This window comes from Alosa pseudoharengus, unplaced genomic scaffold (genome assembly GCF_046254945.1).
Source record: "Alosa pseudoharengus isolate Yale_2024_CS ecotype anadromous, Long Island Sound unplaced genomic scaffold, YU_APseudo_1.1 YU_APseudo_1.1_scf_23, whole genome shotgun sequence".
Lineage (NCBI taxonomy): Eukaryota > Metazoa > Chordata > Actinopteri > Clupeiformes > Clupeidae > Alosa > Alosa pseudoharengus.
In genome coordinates, this window is record NW_027468685.1 from 14,251,131 (window position 1) to 14,266,612 (window position 15,482).

At 39.2% G+C, this 15,482-nt stretch overlaps 1 protein-coding gene across 2 annotated transcripts; it reads right to left on the reverse strand.

Annotated features, from left to right (window-relative positions):
* Positions 1-1,391: 1,391 nt before the first annotated feature.
* LOC143140651 (uncharacterized) lies at positions 1,392-14,545 on the reverse strand. 2 transcript variants are annotated; one of them, XM_076301687.1, is made up of 4 exons: positions 14,453-14,545; positions 14,041-14,088; positions 13,630-13,701; positions 1,392-7,336 (listed from the first exon to the last, which is right to left on the reverse strand). In XM_076301687.1, exons 3-4 carry the CDS (start codon positions 13,662-13,664, stop codon positions 2,152-2,154), a joined length of 5,220 nt encoding a protein of 1,739 aa, XP_076157802.1. In that variant the 5' UTR covers positions 13,665-13,701; positions 14,041-14,088; positions 14,453-14,545; the 3' UTR covers positions 1,392-2,151. The 2 variants fall into 2 exon arrangements, with proteins under 2 accessions (XP_076157802.1, XP_076157803.1); XM_076301688.1 differs by lacking the exon at positions 14,041-14,088.
* Between the last annotated feature and the right edge of the window lie 937 nt (positions 14,546-15,482).

The following is a 15,482-nucleotide window of genomic DNA, read 5'->3' on the forward strand; positions in this document are numbered from 1 at the left end:
CAAAATGTAGCAATCTAAGTTACATACATTTTGCAAAAGTAGTTTACTACATCAGAAGCTACTTTGTAATTTGTCAAAAATGTACATAAACCAATAAAGTAAACCACCAAGTCAGTGCTATTTCATTGACCTAGCCAACTTAACTCAGTCATAACAGATACAGTAGGCTAACAAGTTCACCTTGATTTACACATGTAGGCTATCTCTTGGAGCCTATACAGTGTGCAGACCATCTCCTTCTCTCTCTGACACGTTTTGTCTGGCACCTGTTACAACATATTTTGGATATGTGCACCCGTCTCTACAAACACATGTAGGTTATAACATATGTTCTGTTCAAAAATGATAGCTAAAATAAAATCAATTTGAGGAAAAAAAGGCTCCACACAATAGCGAAAGGCAGGTAGGGCCTACTGAGAGTGTGCATAATGTAGCCCAATTTAGATTTGGGCATTTCTTAAAGCAACACCAAAGAGTTTTTTGTACCTTAAAATAATCTTTCCAAAATCGTTTCAGTGGTACATCAACTCGTAACAGGGTGAACGGCACTTCTGCATTCGCTTCGCGGCCCTCTATTGGCTATAACCGCACTATGCAAGTTTGCCAGATCGGGTAGCGGATGAGACATAAGAAACTACAAATTTGACTTGCTTCTGATGTTGCAATACTCTACTCTACATTGTCTGTGAACATCATTGTTTCCAAAGTCGGTGCTGGATAAACAAATAGCTTGTGTGCGACAGAGGAAAAGTGCTTTGGTGTTGCTTTAAGATGGCAGGATAAACTACAAGCTAACTTTTTGCTCTAACTCAAGCTCTTAACTATATTCGAAGTACAGTAGCAAAGGCATACACAATGTAGCAATGTTGGAGCTACATTTAAAAGTACAATTGCCCAGTCAGTTTACCTTTACCATGTGCAAGTTACAAATACAAATGTTTTTATACACATTGCTCAATAAAACCACGCAGTATACTCAATTCTGATTGGTTATTTTAAGTGTCAAGGAGGCAAAGAAGTTTTCATCATTCTTTGCCTCCATTGATGGCTGAGTAGATCTCACATAGTAGCCTAAACCTGCCTACTACAAAGCTTGAGCAATGTTGCTGGGCAATGTTCCTCATTATTGTGGTTCTGGCTTGTACCCGTTTATATTGGGCAGCAATTTATTTTCTGGAGAATGTATTCATCAGTAAGCAAATCGTCATGATCATCCAATCTGAATAAATGGAACTGGTTATGTGGTTGCCCAGTAACATTGTTTAAAAAGTTGCCCCCGTTTCATCACTTTAAGACACAGTAAGCACTGTAACAGAACAAAATTACTACATTTTCTTTGAATAAATACATAGAGAATATGAAATATTGAATTGTGTTTTAATGTCATCACATTGGCTACAATTGCTCTCTCTAAATTTAGAGGAAGCCATGCCTCCCTTGCCTCCTTATAAGGAGTCACCACTACTTGACTGAAAGTCTGAAGTAAATTGGATGAGTATGGTAAGTTATGCAAGTGGACATGCTCACACAGACTGACAGACAGATAAAACGAATAACAAATCCCTCCCATTCATATCATGGGCAAGATAGAGTTGTCCTACAAGAACCATTTAGTCAATTTCTCTTTCAACTCATTGTAGTAATTTATTTGGATATATTTAACAATAAATTTGAGTAACAAACTTGTTATCAACCTGATGTCATTGTTGGATTTTAACTATCATGTATTATTAAATTTCCTTCACTAGTTTAAGAAATGGTTACATTGAACACACCTTTATGACAAGGTCAAGAAGTAGCCTACTAACTATTTTCCATTTTAAGAAATACTAACTATATTTCATTTTAATTATGTTTCAGACAAACGTGTCTGCCAAATACCGTAACCATAATCTATTAATATATATCATAATCAAATGGCTGAAACAGAAATTAATTGAGTAAATTAAATCTTAATAATTATTTTGCATTGTGCCTGACCTTGGGTGTCATTCAACCATCCAGGGTGGATGATAACACTTTCAGTGGGTGGTCTTGGTGGGATGTTCTTGGTGTCATTAAGGTTGGAATATTAGAACTATTGCACCTTTCAGAAATCATGCACTGAATTTGTCAAGCTTCATGCCTGTCCTTGTGCATCTGTGCACCTCCTTATACATCTGTCTTTTCATTTTTTGATGATGACTTTGTTGCTCCTTTTAAATTAAAAGCAATAATTTTCTTGATGATCTGTTGATCTGGAAAATCCATAACAATCACTCCAAGACAAGATGGACTATTTGAGTCATGTAAAAGCATCTCTAGATGGTGATCTATCACTGTGTTGAATTTCTTTGCTACTTTTTCCGGCATATCAAGTATATTTGTAGAGCTGGTATCTGTGATAACCAAGTTACCAACACAATACTTTCCAGCTTGGCTGAGGTTTTCTGGTAGTTGTTCTTCCTTTGGTTTTCCATTATGAAAACTAAATGTGACGCCACTGGCAATCCCTAGATGAAAGGTTGAGCTTTGAAGCAAGACTATCTTGCCCCTTACCTGAGAAACTGAAGGTATGTTTGGTTCCTTCCACACATTTATGTCTTCACTAAACAGGTTGTTTACTAGGTGAACAGCATTTGTGTCAGGGGTAAGTCGTAAAAGCAAGGTTTCTAACTTCTGATAACTTAAAAATACTTTAAAAGTATTCAGAACATCTATGAACTTGACATATTTGAAGATATTTCCGATCTTGACATAAAGGGTGGTTTTATCAATAATCCCTGTCTTCAACTCCATATCAAAGAATCTTACACCAGCACTAAGCTGAGTTTGTAAATCAAGTTCCTGGCACCTGTAAAAGAGTAGCCCATCATAAGTGAGACTTTCATGTGTGCCTGGGATTGTAATGGAGTAGAGCTTCTTGTCATCAGCTAAGGATGCCATCCAGTTTATAGGATTCAGTGTTGGTGCTATCACTTTTTCAGGATTTTCATTATTATTTTGGTCTCCTTGTCCTTCTTCAGGCTTTGGTTCTTTATTCTCATCTAGTTGTTGTCCTTCTTCAACCCCATGTTCTTTTCTCTCATCTGGCTGTTGTCCCTCTTCAGTTTCTGGTTCGTTATTCTCATCGGGTTGTTGTCCTTCGTCGTCTTGTTCTTTTCTCTCATCTAGTTGTTGGCGTTCACTTTCTAGCTCTTTTCCCTCTTCTGTTTGTCCTTCTTCAGTCTCTTGTTCTTCATGGGGTTGTTGTCCTTCTTCAGTGTCCAGTTCTTTATTCTCATCTGTTTCTTGTGCTTCACCATCTGGTTCTTTATTGTCATCTGATTCTTGTCCTTCTTCAGAGTCCTGTTCTTTATTCTCATCTGGTTCTTGTCCTTCTTCAGAGTTGGGTTCTTTATTATCATCTGATTCTTGTCCTTCTTCAGTGTCCGGTTCTTTATTCTCATCTGGTTCTTGTCCTACTCCAGCGTCCGGTTCTTTATTCTCATCTGTTTCTTGTGCTTCTCCGTCCACTTCTTTATTCTCAACTGGTTCGTGTCCTTCTTCAGAGTCCAGTTCTTTATTCTCATCTGGTTCTTGTCCTTTTTCAGAGTCCGGTTCTATATTCTCATCTGGTTGTTGTCCTTCTTCAGCGTCCGGTTCTTTATTATCATCTGTTTCTTGTGCTTCACCGTCCGGTTCTTTATTCTCAACTGGTTCTTGTCCTTCTTCAGAGTCCGGTTTTTTATTCTCATCTGGTTCTTGTGCTTCTTCAGCATTTGGTTCTTTATTCTCATCTGTTTCTTGTGCTTCACTGTCTGGTTCTTTATTCGCATCTTGGTCTTGTCCTTCTTCAGAGTCCAGTTCTTTATTCTCATCTGGTTCTTGTCCTACTCCAGCGTCCAGTTCTTTATTCTCATCTGGTTCTTGTCCTTCTTCAGTGTCCGGTTCTTTATTCTCATCTGGTTCTTGTCCTTTTTCAGAGTCTGGTTCTATATTCTCATCTCGTTGTTGTCCTTCTTCAGCGTCTGGTTCTTTATTCTCATCTGTTTCTTGTGCTTCACTGTCTGGTTCTTTATTCTCATCTGTTTCTTGTGCTTTACTGTCTGGTTCTTTATTCTCATCTCTTTCTTGTGTTTCACCGTCCGGTTCTTTATTCTCAACTGGTTCTTGTCCTTCTTCAGAGTCTGGTTCTTTATTTTCATCTGGTTCTTGTACTTTTTCAGCATTCGGTTCTTTATTCTCATCTGTTTCTTGTGCTTCACCGTCTGGTTCTTTATTCTCATCTTTGTCTTGTCCTTCTTCAGAGTCTGGTTCTTTATTCTCATCTGGTTGTTGTCCTTTTTCAGCGTCCGGTTCTTTATTCTCATCTGTTCCTTCTACTTCTGTGTCCGGTTCTTTATTCTCAACTGGTTCTTGTCCTTCTTTAGAGTCTGGTTCTTTATTCTCATCTGGTTCTTGTCCTTCTTCTGTGTCTGGTTCTTTATTCTCATCTGGTTCTTGTCCTTCTTCAGAGTCTGGTTCTATATTCTCATCTGGTTCTTGTTCTTCTTCAGAATCCGGTTCTTTATTCTCATCTGTTTCTTGTGCTTCTCCGTCCGGTTCTTTATTCTCATCTGGTTCTTGTCTTTCTTCAGAGTCTGGTTTTTTATTCTCATCTGGTTCTTGTTCTTCTTCAGAATCCGGTTCTTTATTCTCATCTGTTTCTTGTGCTTCACCGTCTGGTTCTTTAGTCTCATCTTGGTCTTGTCCTTCTTCAGAGTCCGGTTCTTTATTCTCATCTGGTTCTTGTCCTTCAGTGTCCGGTTCTTTATTCTCATCTGGTTCTTGTCCTTCAGAATCCGGTTCTATATTCTCATCTGGTTCTTGTCCTTCTTCAGCATCCGGTTCTTTATTCTCATCTGTTTCTTGTGCTTCACCGTTGGGTTCTTTATTCTCATCTTGGTCTTGTCTTTCTTCAGAGTCCAGTTCTTTATTCTCATCTGGTTCTTGTCCTTCTTCAGCATCCAGTTCTTTATTCTCATCTGTTTCTTGTGCTTTACCATCCAGTTCTTTATTTTCATATTGTTCTTGTCCTTCTTCAGAGCCTGGTTCTTTATTCTCCTCTGGTTCTTGTCCTTCTTCAGAATCCAGTTCTTTATTGTCATCTGGTTGTTGTCCTTCAGTGTCTGGATCTTTTTTCTCATCTGGTTGTTGTCCTCCTTCATTCTCTTCTTTATTCTCATTTGGTTGATGTCCTTCTCCAGGGTCTGGTTCTTTCTCATCTGGTTCCTGTTTTTCATCAGCCTCCTGTTCTTTACCCTCATCAGATGGTTCTTCGTCTTCAGCGTCCGGTTCTTTATTATCATTTGTTTCTTGTGCTTCAACGTCTGGTTCTTTATTCTCATCTGGTTCTTGTCCTTCTTCAGCATCCGGTTCTTTATTCTCATCTGTTTCTTGTGCTTCACCGCCTGGTTCTTTAGTCTCATCTGGTTGTTGTCCTTCTTCAGCATCCGGTTCTTTATTCTCAACTTGTTCATGTCCTTCTTCAGAGTCCTGTTCTTTATTCTCATCTGGTTCTTGTCCTTCTTCAGCATCTGGTTCTTTATTCTCATCTTTTTCTTGTGCTTCACCGTCTGGTTCTTTATTCTCATCTTGCTCTTGTCCTTCTTCAGAGTCCGGTTCTTTATTCTTAACTGGTTCTTGTCCTTCAGAGTCCGGTTCTTTATTGTCATCTGGTTGTTGTCCTTCTTCAGCATCCAGTTCTTCATTCTCATCTTGTTCTTGTCCTTCTTCAGAGTCTGGTTCTTTATTCTCCTCTGGCTCTTGTCCTTCAGAGTCCAGTTCTTTATTCTCATCTGGTTCTTGTCGTTCTTCTGTGTCCAGTTCTTTATTCTCATCTGTATCTTGTGCTTCACCATCTGGTTCTTTATTCTCAACTTGTTCATGTCCTTCTTCAGAGTCTGGTTCTTTATTCTCATCTGGTTTTAGTTTTTCTTCAGCATCTGGTTCTTTATTCTCATCTTGGTGTTGTCCTTCAGAGTCCGGTTCTTTATTCTCATCTGGTTGTTGTGCTTCACCTTCTGGTTCTTTATTCTCATCTGTTTCTTGTACTTCACTGTCCAGTTCTTTATTCTCATCTGTGTCTTGTGCTTCACCATCCAGTTCTTTATTCTCATCTTGTTCTTTTCCTTCTTCAGAGTCTGGTTCTTTATTCTCCTCTGGTTCTTGTCCTTCTTCAGAATCCAGTTCTTTATTGTCATCTGGTTGTTGTCCTTCAGTGTCTGGGTCTTTTTTCTCATCTGGTTGTTGTCCTCCTTCATTCTCTTCTTTATTCTCATTTGGTTGATGTCCTTCTCCAGGGTCTGGTTCTTTCTCATCTGGTTCCTGTTTTTCATCAGCCTCCTGTTCTTTACCCTCATCAGATGGTTCTTCGTCTTCAGTGTCTGGTTGTTTATCTTTATCGGGTTTATCATATTCTTCCACTTCATTCATAGATGTTACTGCCGTACCCTCTTCTTTTTCTTGTTCTTCTTCTGTTTGAGTATCTTGCTCAGTATATTCTGCCTCATCACTTTCAGCTTTTCCTGTATTTTTGCAATTAAGATCAATGAGGGCTTTGATGAGTTCAGGCCCAGGAAAGTCCACTGCAACAATCCCCAAACAAACTGGATTGTATGTGTCTAAGAGCTTATCCACCAGCCGGAACAGCAGTATATTCATTTCTGCAGCTTCTTGTTCAGGAATTTGAAATCTATTCATAATTGTTATTTCTGTGTATACGAAATGATTGGGGCAAAACCTTTCGGCTTTTTTAAGGTTCTCTGGTAGTTGGTCCTCTTTTGGCTTACCTTCATTGAAGGTGAACGTGACTCCACTTGCAATACCCAGATTAAACATTGAGCTTTGTACTAAGACAATTTTCTCCCTGACCTGTCCCATTGAAGGGATATTTGGCACTTTCCATACATCTGGATCTTGATTGAAAAGGTCTATTACCATGTGAACAGCAGACATCTCAGGTGTAACTCGCAGAAGCACTGTCTCTGACCTGTGGACACTTAGAAATTCCTTCAAAATCTCCAAGACATCTGTAAATTCTAATAAATGGACACCTCCAGTTTTGACATACAGGGTTCCTTTTTTGATTAAGCCCTTCTTAACTTGTACATCAAAATATCTCACACCAGCTATAAGCTGGTTTTCTAAGCTCCATGCCTGGTGCTGGTACCAGATGATTCCTCTTTCAGTCAGGCTTTCGTGAGTTCCTGGGATGGTCATAGACGATAAGCTTAGGTTATTAGGAAGGGCAGCCATCCAGTCTGTCCGTATAATTAAAGGATCAAGCTCAGAGCGCTTATTGAAAGGTAGAGCATCACAGTTGAAAATGGATACCCTATGAGTGAAAACGAAAATGGTCCTTTTTAATAAATATGATATACAGACTTACATGCATGCATTTGCAGAGAGCCAGCATTGGAATTCATGCAGAAAAAAACATAATGTAACAGAATTGTATTGCAGGAGTTGTTAGGAGTTACATCATAAAAATGTATTTTCCTGGCTGTTTTGTCAATACTTATAAAGTCTAATGTACTATGTAAACACAATATATCCCCATAGTTGCCACGCTTGTAGCAGCCAATAACATTATAACAGACAATATTGTAATAACTGCCAAGCATAATAATTTTGGCCATTTTATGTAATTAAGTCCCACTTGCCAATAATGTAATAAAATGTCTGAACCAATAATGTAATAACTTTTTTCCAATAATGTGATAAGTTATTACGTACTGAATGTACTAATAAAATATACTAATACTACTCTATTTATTGGATATAAAGTGTCACACTTTCATGGTACACTTACACTTACATTTGTCTCTTTTAAATACCTGTGGGTTTAAGACCTGACCATACACGTAAGACTGTCTTTAGTGGCAGGCTAGCACATACCGTTGACTTGCGCTAGCCTAGCACCTGCAAACTCTGCAATTACAAGGACTGGATGAAACGTGTTGAAAACGGTCTCCACTGATAAATATCACACTTGCTTACTTGGAAATGAGGTCTTATGTCCAAAATCCTGAACCACCCCTTTAATGGTTATAATTCTACCAAGTCCAGAATTATTCATGGGGTGCCACAGGGATCTATTCTGGGCCCGTTATTGTTTCTGATCTATATAAATGACCTAGCCATGACCTGTGAACAGCTTCGTCCTGTATTATTTGCTGATGATACTAATCTTATAGCAACTCATAATGATTTTAAGTATTTGATTGACAGTGTAAATGATGAATTATCTGTTATTTCTAAATGGTTTCAACTTAACGTTAAATGTGAAGAAATGTAACTTTGTGATCTTTTGCAGTACAAATAAGTCGTACCCCAAAGAGTTAGCTAAAATATTTATCAGTGGAGCATAAATCATGCAAGTAAAAGCAACAAAATTCTTGGGAGTACTAGTAGATGAAAGACTTAATTGGACAAACCATATAGACCTTGTCTGCAAAAGGTCCACAGAGATGATAGGTATATTAAGAAAAGTCTGTCCTCTAATTCATCACCCTCCTCACTTAACTCTTTACTACAGCTTTTTGGTTCCATATTTAAACTACTGTAACATGGTTTGGGCAGCTTCATATCCAAACCATCTCAAGAAATTATGCATTATTCAAAAAAGGTTCCTAAGATTTATTTCACATTCAAACAGATATGCTCCGTCAGCACCACTTTTTTATTAATTTCTCTATTCTACCTATTCACAAACTGAATACTTACCAGATTTGCTTCATTCACAAGTTCATTTACACTACCCAAGATCTTCCGGCCTCCCTTCAATCTTTCTTTACCCGGTCATTAGATATACATTCTCATCGCACTAGACACAGCCACAATAATATTGTACCCTTCACTCGCTCATCTCATCACCAATTTAATATGCCATACAGAGGCCCCATACTATGGAATGGATTACCTCTCTCTTTAAAAAACAGCTTAAAAAACATCTTCTCCTGTCATGAATCATCTACTTAATTCCTGCCTGCTTTAATTCTTGTCATTATACTATCTAACATTTCTAATGCATCCTTCAAGTCCATAGATCTGCCACATCTTCTTCCATCCATTTTGGATGATTTTTGTATTTTGTCTCCTGTTTTTTCTTTTCCCTTATTGTCATTGATTATATTTGTACTTTATCTCCTCTCATGGTTTATTTGTCAGCCGTACATGATTAAAGCGATGGTTCGGAGTAATTTTACCCTAGGGTTCTTTGCACCATGACCCCGAGCCAAACACCCTCCCAGAACCTTTTTTTCCTTGGTCGAGCCCTGGTCGAGTAGCGCCTTCAGAAACGAATGACGTTCTGCAGTCATGATGGAACCAACTTTTATCTCGTAAATTACCCCACTAATAATGCCCTGAATGGTACGAAACTTCTGCAGTAGTACAACTACAACATTTAGTCCAATAACGAGGCATTAGAAAGTTTGTAAGTGCACCAGGAGTTTATTTAAATAAGACTTGCCTGATTATCTGCTACTATACCGCTGCGTCAACGTTTCTTCCGTGATTTGGGAAAAGCCTGTAAAAGTCCTTGCAGGAAGCGATTACATCAACGTTTTTTGGTATATCCAGTTTTAAATATTTTTTTTCGAAGTGTTTACAACTTAGTAATAACTAATAATTGTTGCAAACTGGACTACGAACAAAATATTAGTGCATTCCTGGATCTACATCCTTATGCATGCTTCCTGCCAGGACTTTTACAGGCTTTTCCCAAATCACGGAAGAAACGTCTATGCAGCGGTATAGTAGCAGATAATCAGGCAAGTCTTATTTAAATAAACTCCTGGTGCACTTACAAACTTTCTAATGCCTCGTTATTGGACTAAAGGTCGTAGTTGTACTACTGCAGAAGTTTTGTACCATTCAGGGCATTATTAGTGGGGTAATTTACGAGATAAAAGTTGGTTCCATCACGAGTGCAGAACGTCATTAGTTTTTGATAGCGCTACTCGACCAGGGTTCGACCAAGGGAAAAAAGGTTCTGGGAGGGTGTTTGGCTCGGGGTCATGGTGCAAAGGACCCTAGGGTGAAATTACTCCGAACCATCGCTTTAAGTGTTATTATTGAAAGGGGTGGAGCTCTGTATAAGCCCTTTGGGCTTCGTTCCCTCCTTGCACCATTTAATGTTAATGTGTGCTAAATAAATAAACTAAACTAAACTAAACTCTGCATGCCCTACTCCTGTAACTCTTTGTAACCATCAGGTCTTAAAGGCATTCAATGTAGTTTTGGGTATTTTTGGTAACTCTAGAGCTCCCCCTAGAGTCGTGAAATATTATATTTTACCTTGTCATTGTAAATACTTCTCACGGCTTGAGTCCTTCCCCCTGTACACACTGCATGCGCCATTGTTTTGGAGCCGAAGGACTATGTGCGTGCTGCGATCTGCGTGCATAGTGTGAAGCACTACCACACAACATCAGTGCAGACTTTTGCGTTTTTACCCTTTAAATGGGAACGCAACGGTGGAGGTTAAGATTTTCACTCTGGAAGGTGGTTTCACTTTTTTTTGCGTTTTTAAGCCCCGAAAACTAGCCTGGCGGGCCACCCTATATCATTGAAATGTATAGTCTGGAATCGACCCATTCACCTCGCTTAATCCAAGGGGCGGGCAGAGAATTGTCTTTCAAACTGCCTAGGCATGCAATAGGCCAGCGCTACGACTATATTCGTATCCGGTCGGCAAAACGGCAAATACATCCTTCTTCGAAAGGAATAACTTAAGTGCATTGTGTTGCTCAACTTTCAAAGAAAAGCACAAGTCCAACTCTTCCAAAGTTGACGCCAACGCCGATTCAAACAACCGATCTTCGTTCGCCATAGCCACCTTCCCTGTTGTTCACCGTCGTAGGACTGTCGTCATCCTGTTAAGCCCGCCTTAAGACTCTCTAACAAAATAGAGCGATGTGATTGGATGACGTCAACGGCGTCAGCCAATAGAAATTCCTATGGTTTGCTACTAGACGTACAGGCTGAGCAAATTAATTTGCCGCCGCTAGGGTGCATCTAGATTTCTAGGCTACCCGAAAACGCCATCGCTGTCTAAATGAAAGGCACATCTTATAAAATATTTTGTCGTTTTCACCTGCGAGCATTGTTGTGTAAACAGAGCCTGACTCCGAAGCTGTTATATTAAGGTACAAAATGTGCATAGTGCAGCTTTAAATGTTCTCCTTGATAACTCAAACAGTGTTTAACAATGCAAAATAACAACACAGTCTGAACAGTTTGAACATCAGCTTCAAGCGTGTTTGTGTGTGTGTGTTTGTATGAGTGTGGGCCTGTGTGTATATGTGTGTGTCTGTAATAACAATACACCTCTCTCTCTTTCTCTCTATTGCTCTGTGTGTGTGTGTGTGTGTGTGTGTGTGTGTGTGTGTGTGTGTGCGTGCGTGCATGTGTGCATGTTTTTATGTGCCAGTGTATGAGTGTGTGTCTGTGCCTGTGTGTGTGTGTGTGTGTATGTGTGTATGTGCATCTGTATGCATGTGTCTGTGTGAGTGTGTATGTAGGTTAATGTGTGTGCATGCATATTTGTGCCAATATTTGTGGGTCCCTAGGGAACAATAGCTTACTTTCCTCATCAGATAGTGGGACTTACATGCCCACCAAGTTTCTAGCTAGCATTTAGTTAAAAAAATGAACCCAATCTCTAACATTTCTATGTTCTGGTGTTTGTGTGGTCAGGTCTTAAAGCAGGTATTTAAAAAATACAATAGTAAAGGTAAGTGTGCCGTGTAAGTGTGACACTTTATCAAATAAACGTTATCTTTATCTTTAACTTTATCAAATAAATAGAATGATATTAGTATATTATTACATTATCGGCTCCAGTTGTTACATTATTATGACCGCCGCGCAGCGAAGCGGCAGTCATATAGGTTTAGTCAGATTTTTTTTCTTTTTTCTTTTTCTTTTTTGCATGTCCAAATTTCCGTCAAGGATTCCTGGGACACTGAAAGACCAGGGTAGACGAAACTTGGTGGGCATGTAACCCCATATGGATAGCATGGAACCATCATTTTTCGTTTTGGTCTGTAGCCCCCCGCTAGACTGCACCCCCCGAAAGGAGGGTAGGGCAGACACAGTTTTCTGTGAATATCTCGAGAACCGTAAGGTTTAGGAGGACCATTTTTTTTTGTATGTTGATCTCAAGGGGCCATGTCTCAACCCATTCCATAACCACTCATTTCATGTATAGCGCCACCTAGTTAAACACAAAAAAGTAAAAATGAGGTGTTGTAATCGCAGGTATCTGTGACCTAACATAGTCAAAACTGCACGAAATTGGAAGTGTAGGATCATTATGACACCCTCTGAATGCACGCCAAGTTTCGTGGAATTCCGTTCATGGGGGGCCACACAATAAATTAATTTATATTACTATACACCAACTGGCCTGTAGGTGGCCGGAGACAGTTTTCTGTGAATATCTCGAGAACCGTAGGGTCTAGGAGGTTTTTTGTATGTTGGTCTTAAGGGGGCATGTCAACCCATCCCATTACCACTTATTTCATGTATAGCGCCACCTAGTTAAAAATTAAAAAGCAAAAAATTAGGTGTTTTCATCACAATATCTCTGGCTGACATGGTCAAAACTGCACGAAATTGAAAGTGTAGGATCATTATGACACCCTCCAAATGCATGCCAAGTTTTGTGAACTTTCGTTCATGGGGGGCCTTACAATAAAATAATTTATGTGTACATTTAGTGACCGTACACCAACAAGGATTCCCGGGACACTGAAAGACCGGGGTACACGAAACTTGGTGGGCATGTAACCCCACATGGATAGCATGGAACCATCGTTTTTTGTTTTGATCTGTAGCCCCCCCGCTGTACTGGACCCCCCCGAAAGGAGGGTAGGGCAGACACAGTTTTCTGTGAATATCTTGAGAACCGTAGGGCCTAGGATGACCAATTTTTTCCGTATGTTTGCCTCCAGGGGTCATGTTAACCCATTCCATGTGCACACATGTGCATAAACAGATACACACGCACACACATACATTCACAGTAATCATACGTATGACACATACTCACACAGTAGACATATGTACGCATGCATGCACATGCACAAACACACATACCAGGCAAACACACAAGCACGCACACACACACACACACACACACCCACACACATAAACATAAACGTGTACACACACACATGCACACAATTCAAGAATTTCTCAGAATTATGAACAGGCAAGATGGGGGTGGGGTTGTATAAAATGAATTTTACCTGTGAAATCTATGAACTAATCATGTTTTGGTACTTGTTTTGTAGCAGATACCAGTGAGAATTGAGTGTGGATAATGCAATTTAGTGAGACAGTTAGAATCATATAGGCCTTTCAGCGTGATTTATTTTTGTGGAAAAAATGTGCTGGACTGGGCGGCGGTCATATTTTGTACCGCTCTGCGGTACATCTAGTTATTTACACAAACGTATTACATTATCGGTAAAAAGTTATTATATTATTGGTTCAGACATTTTATTACTTTATTGGCCGCCATTATGTTATTGGCTGCTTGACACGCTGCACTGTTCTGACGCTTCTTGTTAACACACATGGAAAAGCTCAAATATGTAAATTTGCACTGATACCTACATGAATAAAATAAAGGACCACTTGTAGAATGCCATTGCACTTGTTTCCTTAATTGTGTCCAAAGCTGGAAGTCTGTGCAACAATAAAACATGATTATTATTGCTGTTATAATAAATGTATATTAATAATGCATGTATGTAGGTATTGTACATAGGCCTATGTATACAGATATGTATAAGGCCCAGATAGCAAAGGGGCGTTGAGGGGCTTACTTTAGGCAACCCAATCATAGTCTGGAATAATTTCCCATCAGTAATATAATTTGTTTCAATGAATCTATACATTTGGATACAGAACAAGTGTCTGAAGTAGTCATCAACAACATTAACACACTTAAATGAATCATTCATCACATTATGGATATCTGTTTCATATTATGTCATGATGAAATGACAATCAATGTAAACTTACAGTTTTCACCAACTCTAGTAAATATTTGCAGAGTTCACTCTTACAAACCTACAATTGAACAATTAATAATGCATTTAGTGACAAACCAGCTGTCAATAGAGACTACTTATGTAACCTATTGCACACTCCTTGGAAAGTAGTGGCTTGTCTTTTTATCAATCAGCTAGCAATGATATATTCCAAAAGTAAATGTTAACTTGTTACTTCCTTGTTAATTGTCACTTGTTTATTTGATATGCGGTCACATATCTAACATATGGCATAAGGCTTCCTATTTCATATATTTCTTGACAATATGGCAATTCAACATGGTGACCAAGATTTCAATGTCCAATCAATGTGCTAGATCCAAATTGATCATTTAAGTGTAAATCAAATAAAATATTAAGTTTAAATCTAATAAAATACTCACTTGATAACTTGTAGTCATCTCTTGTATGACTCTCATAAAGAGGAGATCGTTTAATGCTCCGTGCTCACATCACTCTCTGTGCTCATGTCCCTCTCTCCGTTCACACTCTCTCCATTCACACACACACACACACACACATACACACACACTAAATTATTCTTATGAAGTGGCAGTTGAAACATTTGCATTGAGAGTTATATCATCTTAATCAACCCAGTCGGAAGGTCCAGCAATGTTGACCTATGAAAATACCATATGGGCTAACCTCAATTGCTAGGCTTGTGAAGAGAATAATGTTTTCACCTGACCTGTAAATAGTCTAGACTACTGACATTAAATTGTAGTCTGATTGGCATTTCTGTTCTTTCATACGCTCAGCCAGACATTTAAGTTGTATAATTAAAGCAAATGAGGTCAACGTGTGTGGGCTGAGGAGCCTTCCATGCCCAACAGACCTCGAGACTCGGTAACAGGCTTTAGACATGTGAGAAGTCGATTCAGTGCGATGCTTATTCTTGCTGCTCAGCAGATAACGGTCTTAACAGGACTACCGGTGGCGATGGGCACTTCGAGAGCAGTACAGTGTTGCGCTTCTCTTCGCTAGACTCTATAAAACTCAGGTTCTGGTTGAAATGGCACCATGTTAACGGATAATCTTAGCTAATTGCAAAATCTTTCATTTTATCACGCCAACTTGAAATTCTACAGGTCGCTAAAATGTCTTTAAAGACGTTGCCATTGCTGGTTATGAACCTCGGAGGGGAAATGCTTTACGTTTTGGATCAACGTCTTCAAGCTCCGAATATCCCAGAGGATAAATCGCAAAAGGGTAAAGACATAGGATTTTGTTTTGAGAATTATGCCACTTTGAAGTAAAATCGACGTGCTAGATGGCCGGTTCAGTTAATCCCTGAAAGTACATGTAGCATGTTTGTAAGTGTAGCGTCCCTTCTTGAACCTCACGACATCCCAATTTCTCACTCAGGAAATATCTCGGAAGTAAGTAATTGGTGACGGAGTCATGGCATCA

Bases quoted from the DNA above. Each gene is read 5' to 3' on its own strand.
- LOC143140651 (XM_076301688.1), bottom strand. From the start codon at position 13,664: ATGGCATTCTACAAGTGGTCCTTTATTTTATTCAT. The intron at 7,337-13,629 runs GTAGGTATCAGT...TTTCACTCATAG, and splicing joins TGGTCCTTTATTTTATTCAT to GGTATCCATTTTCAACTGTG.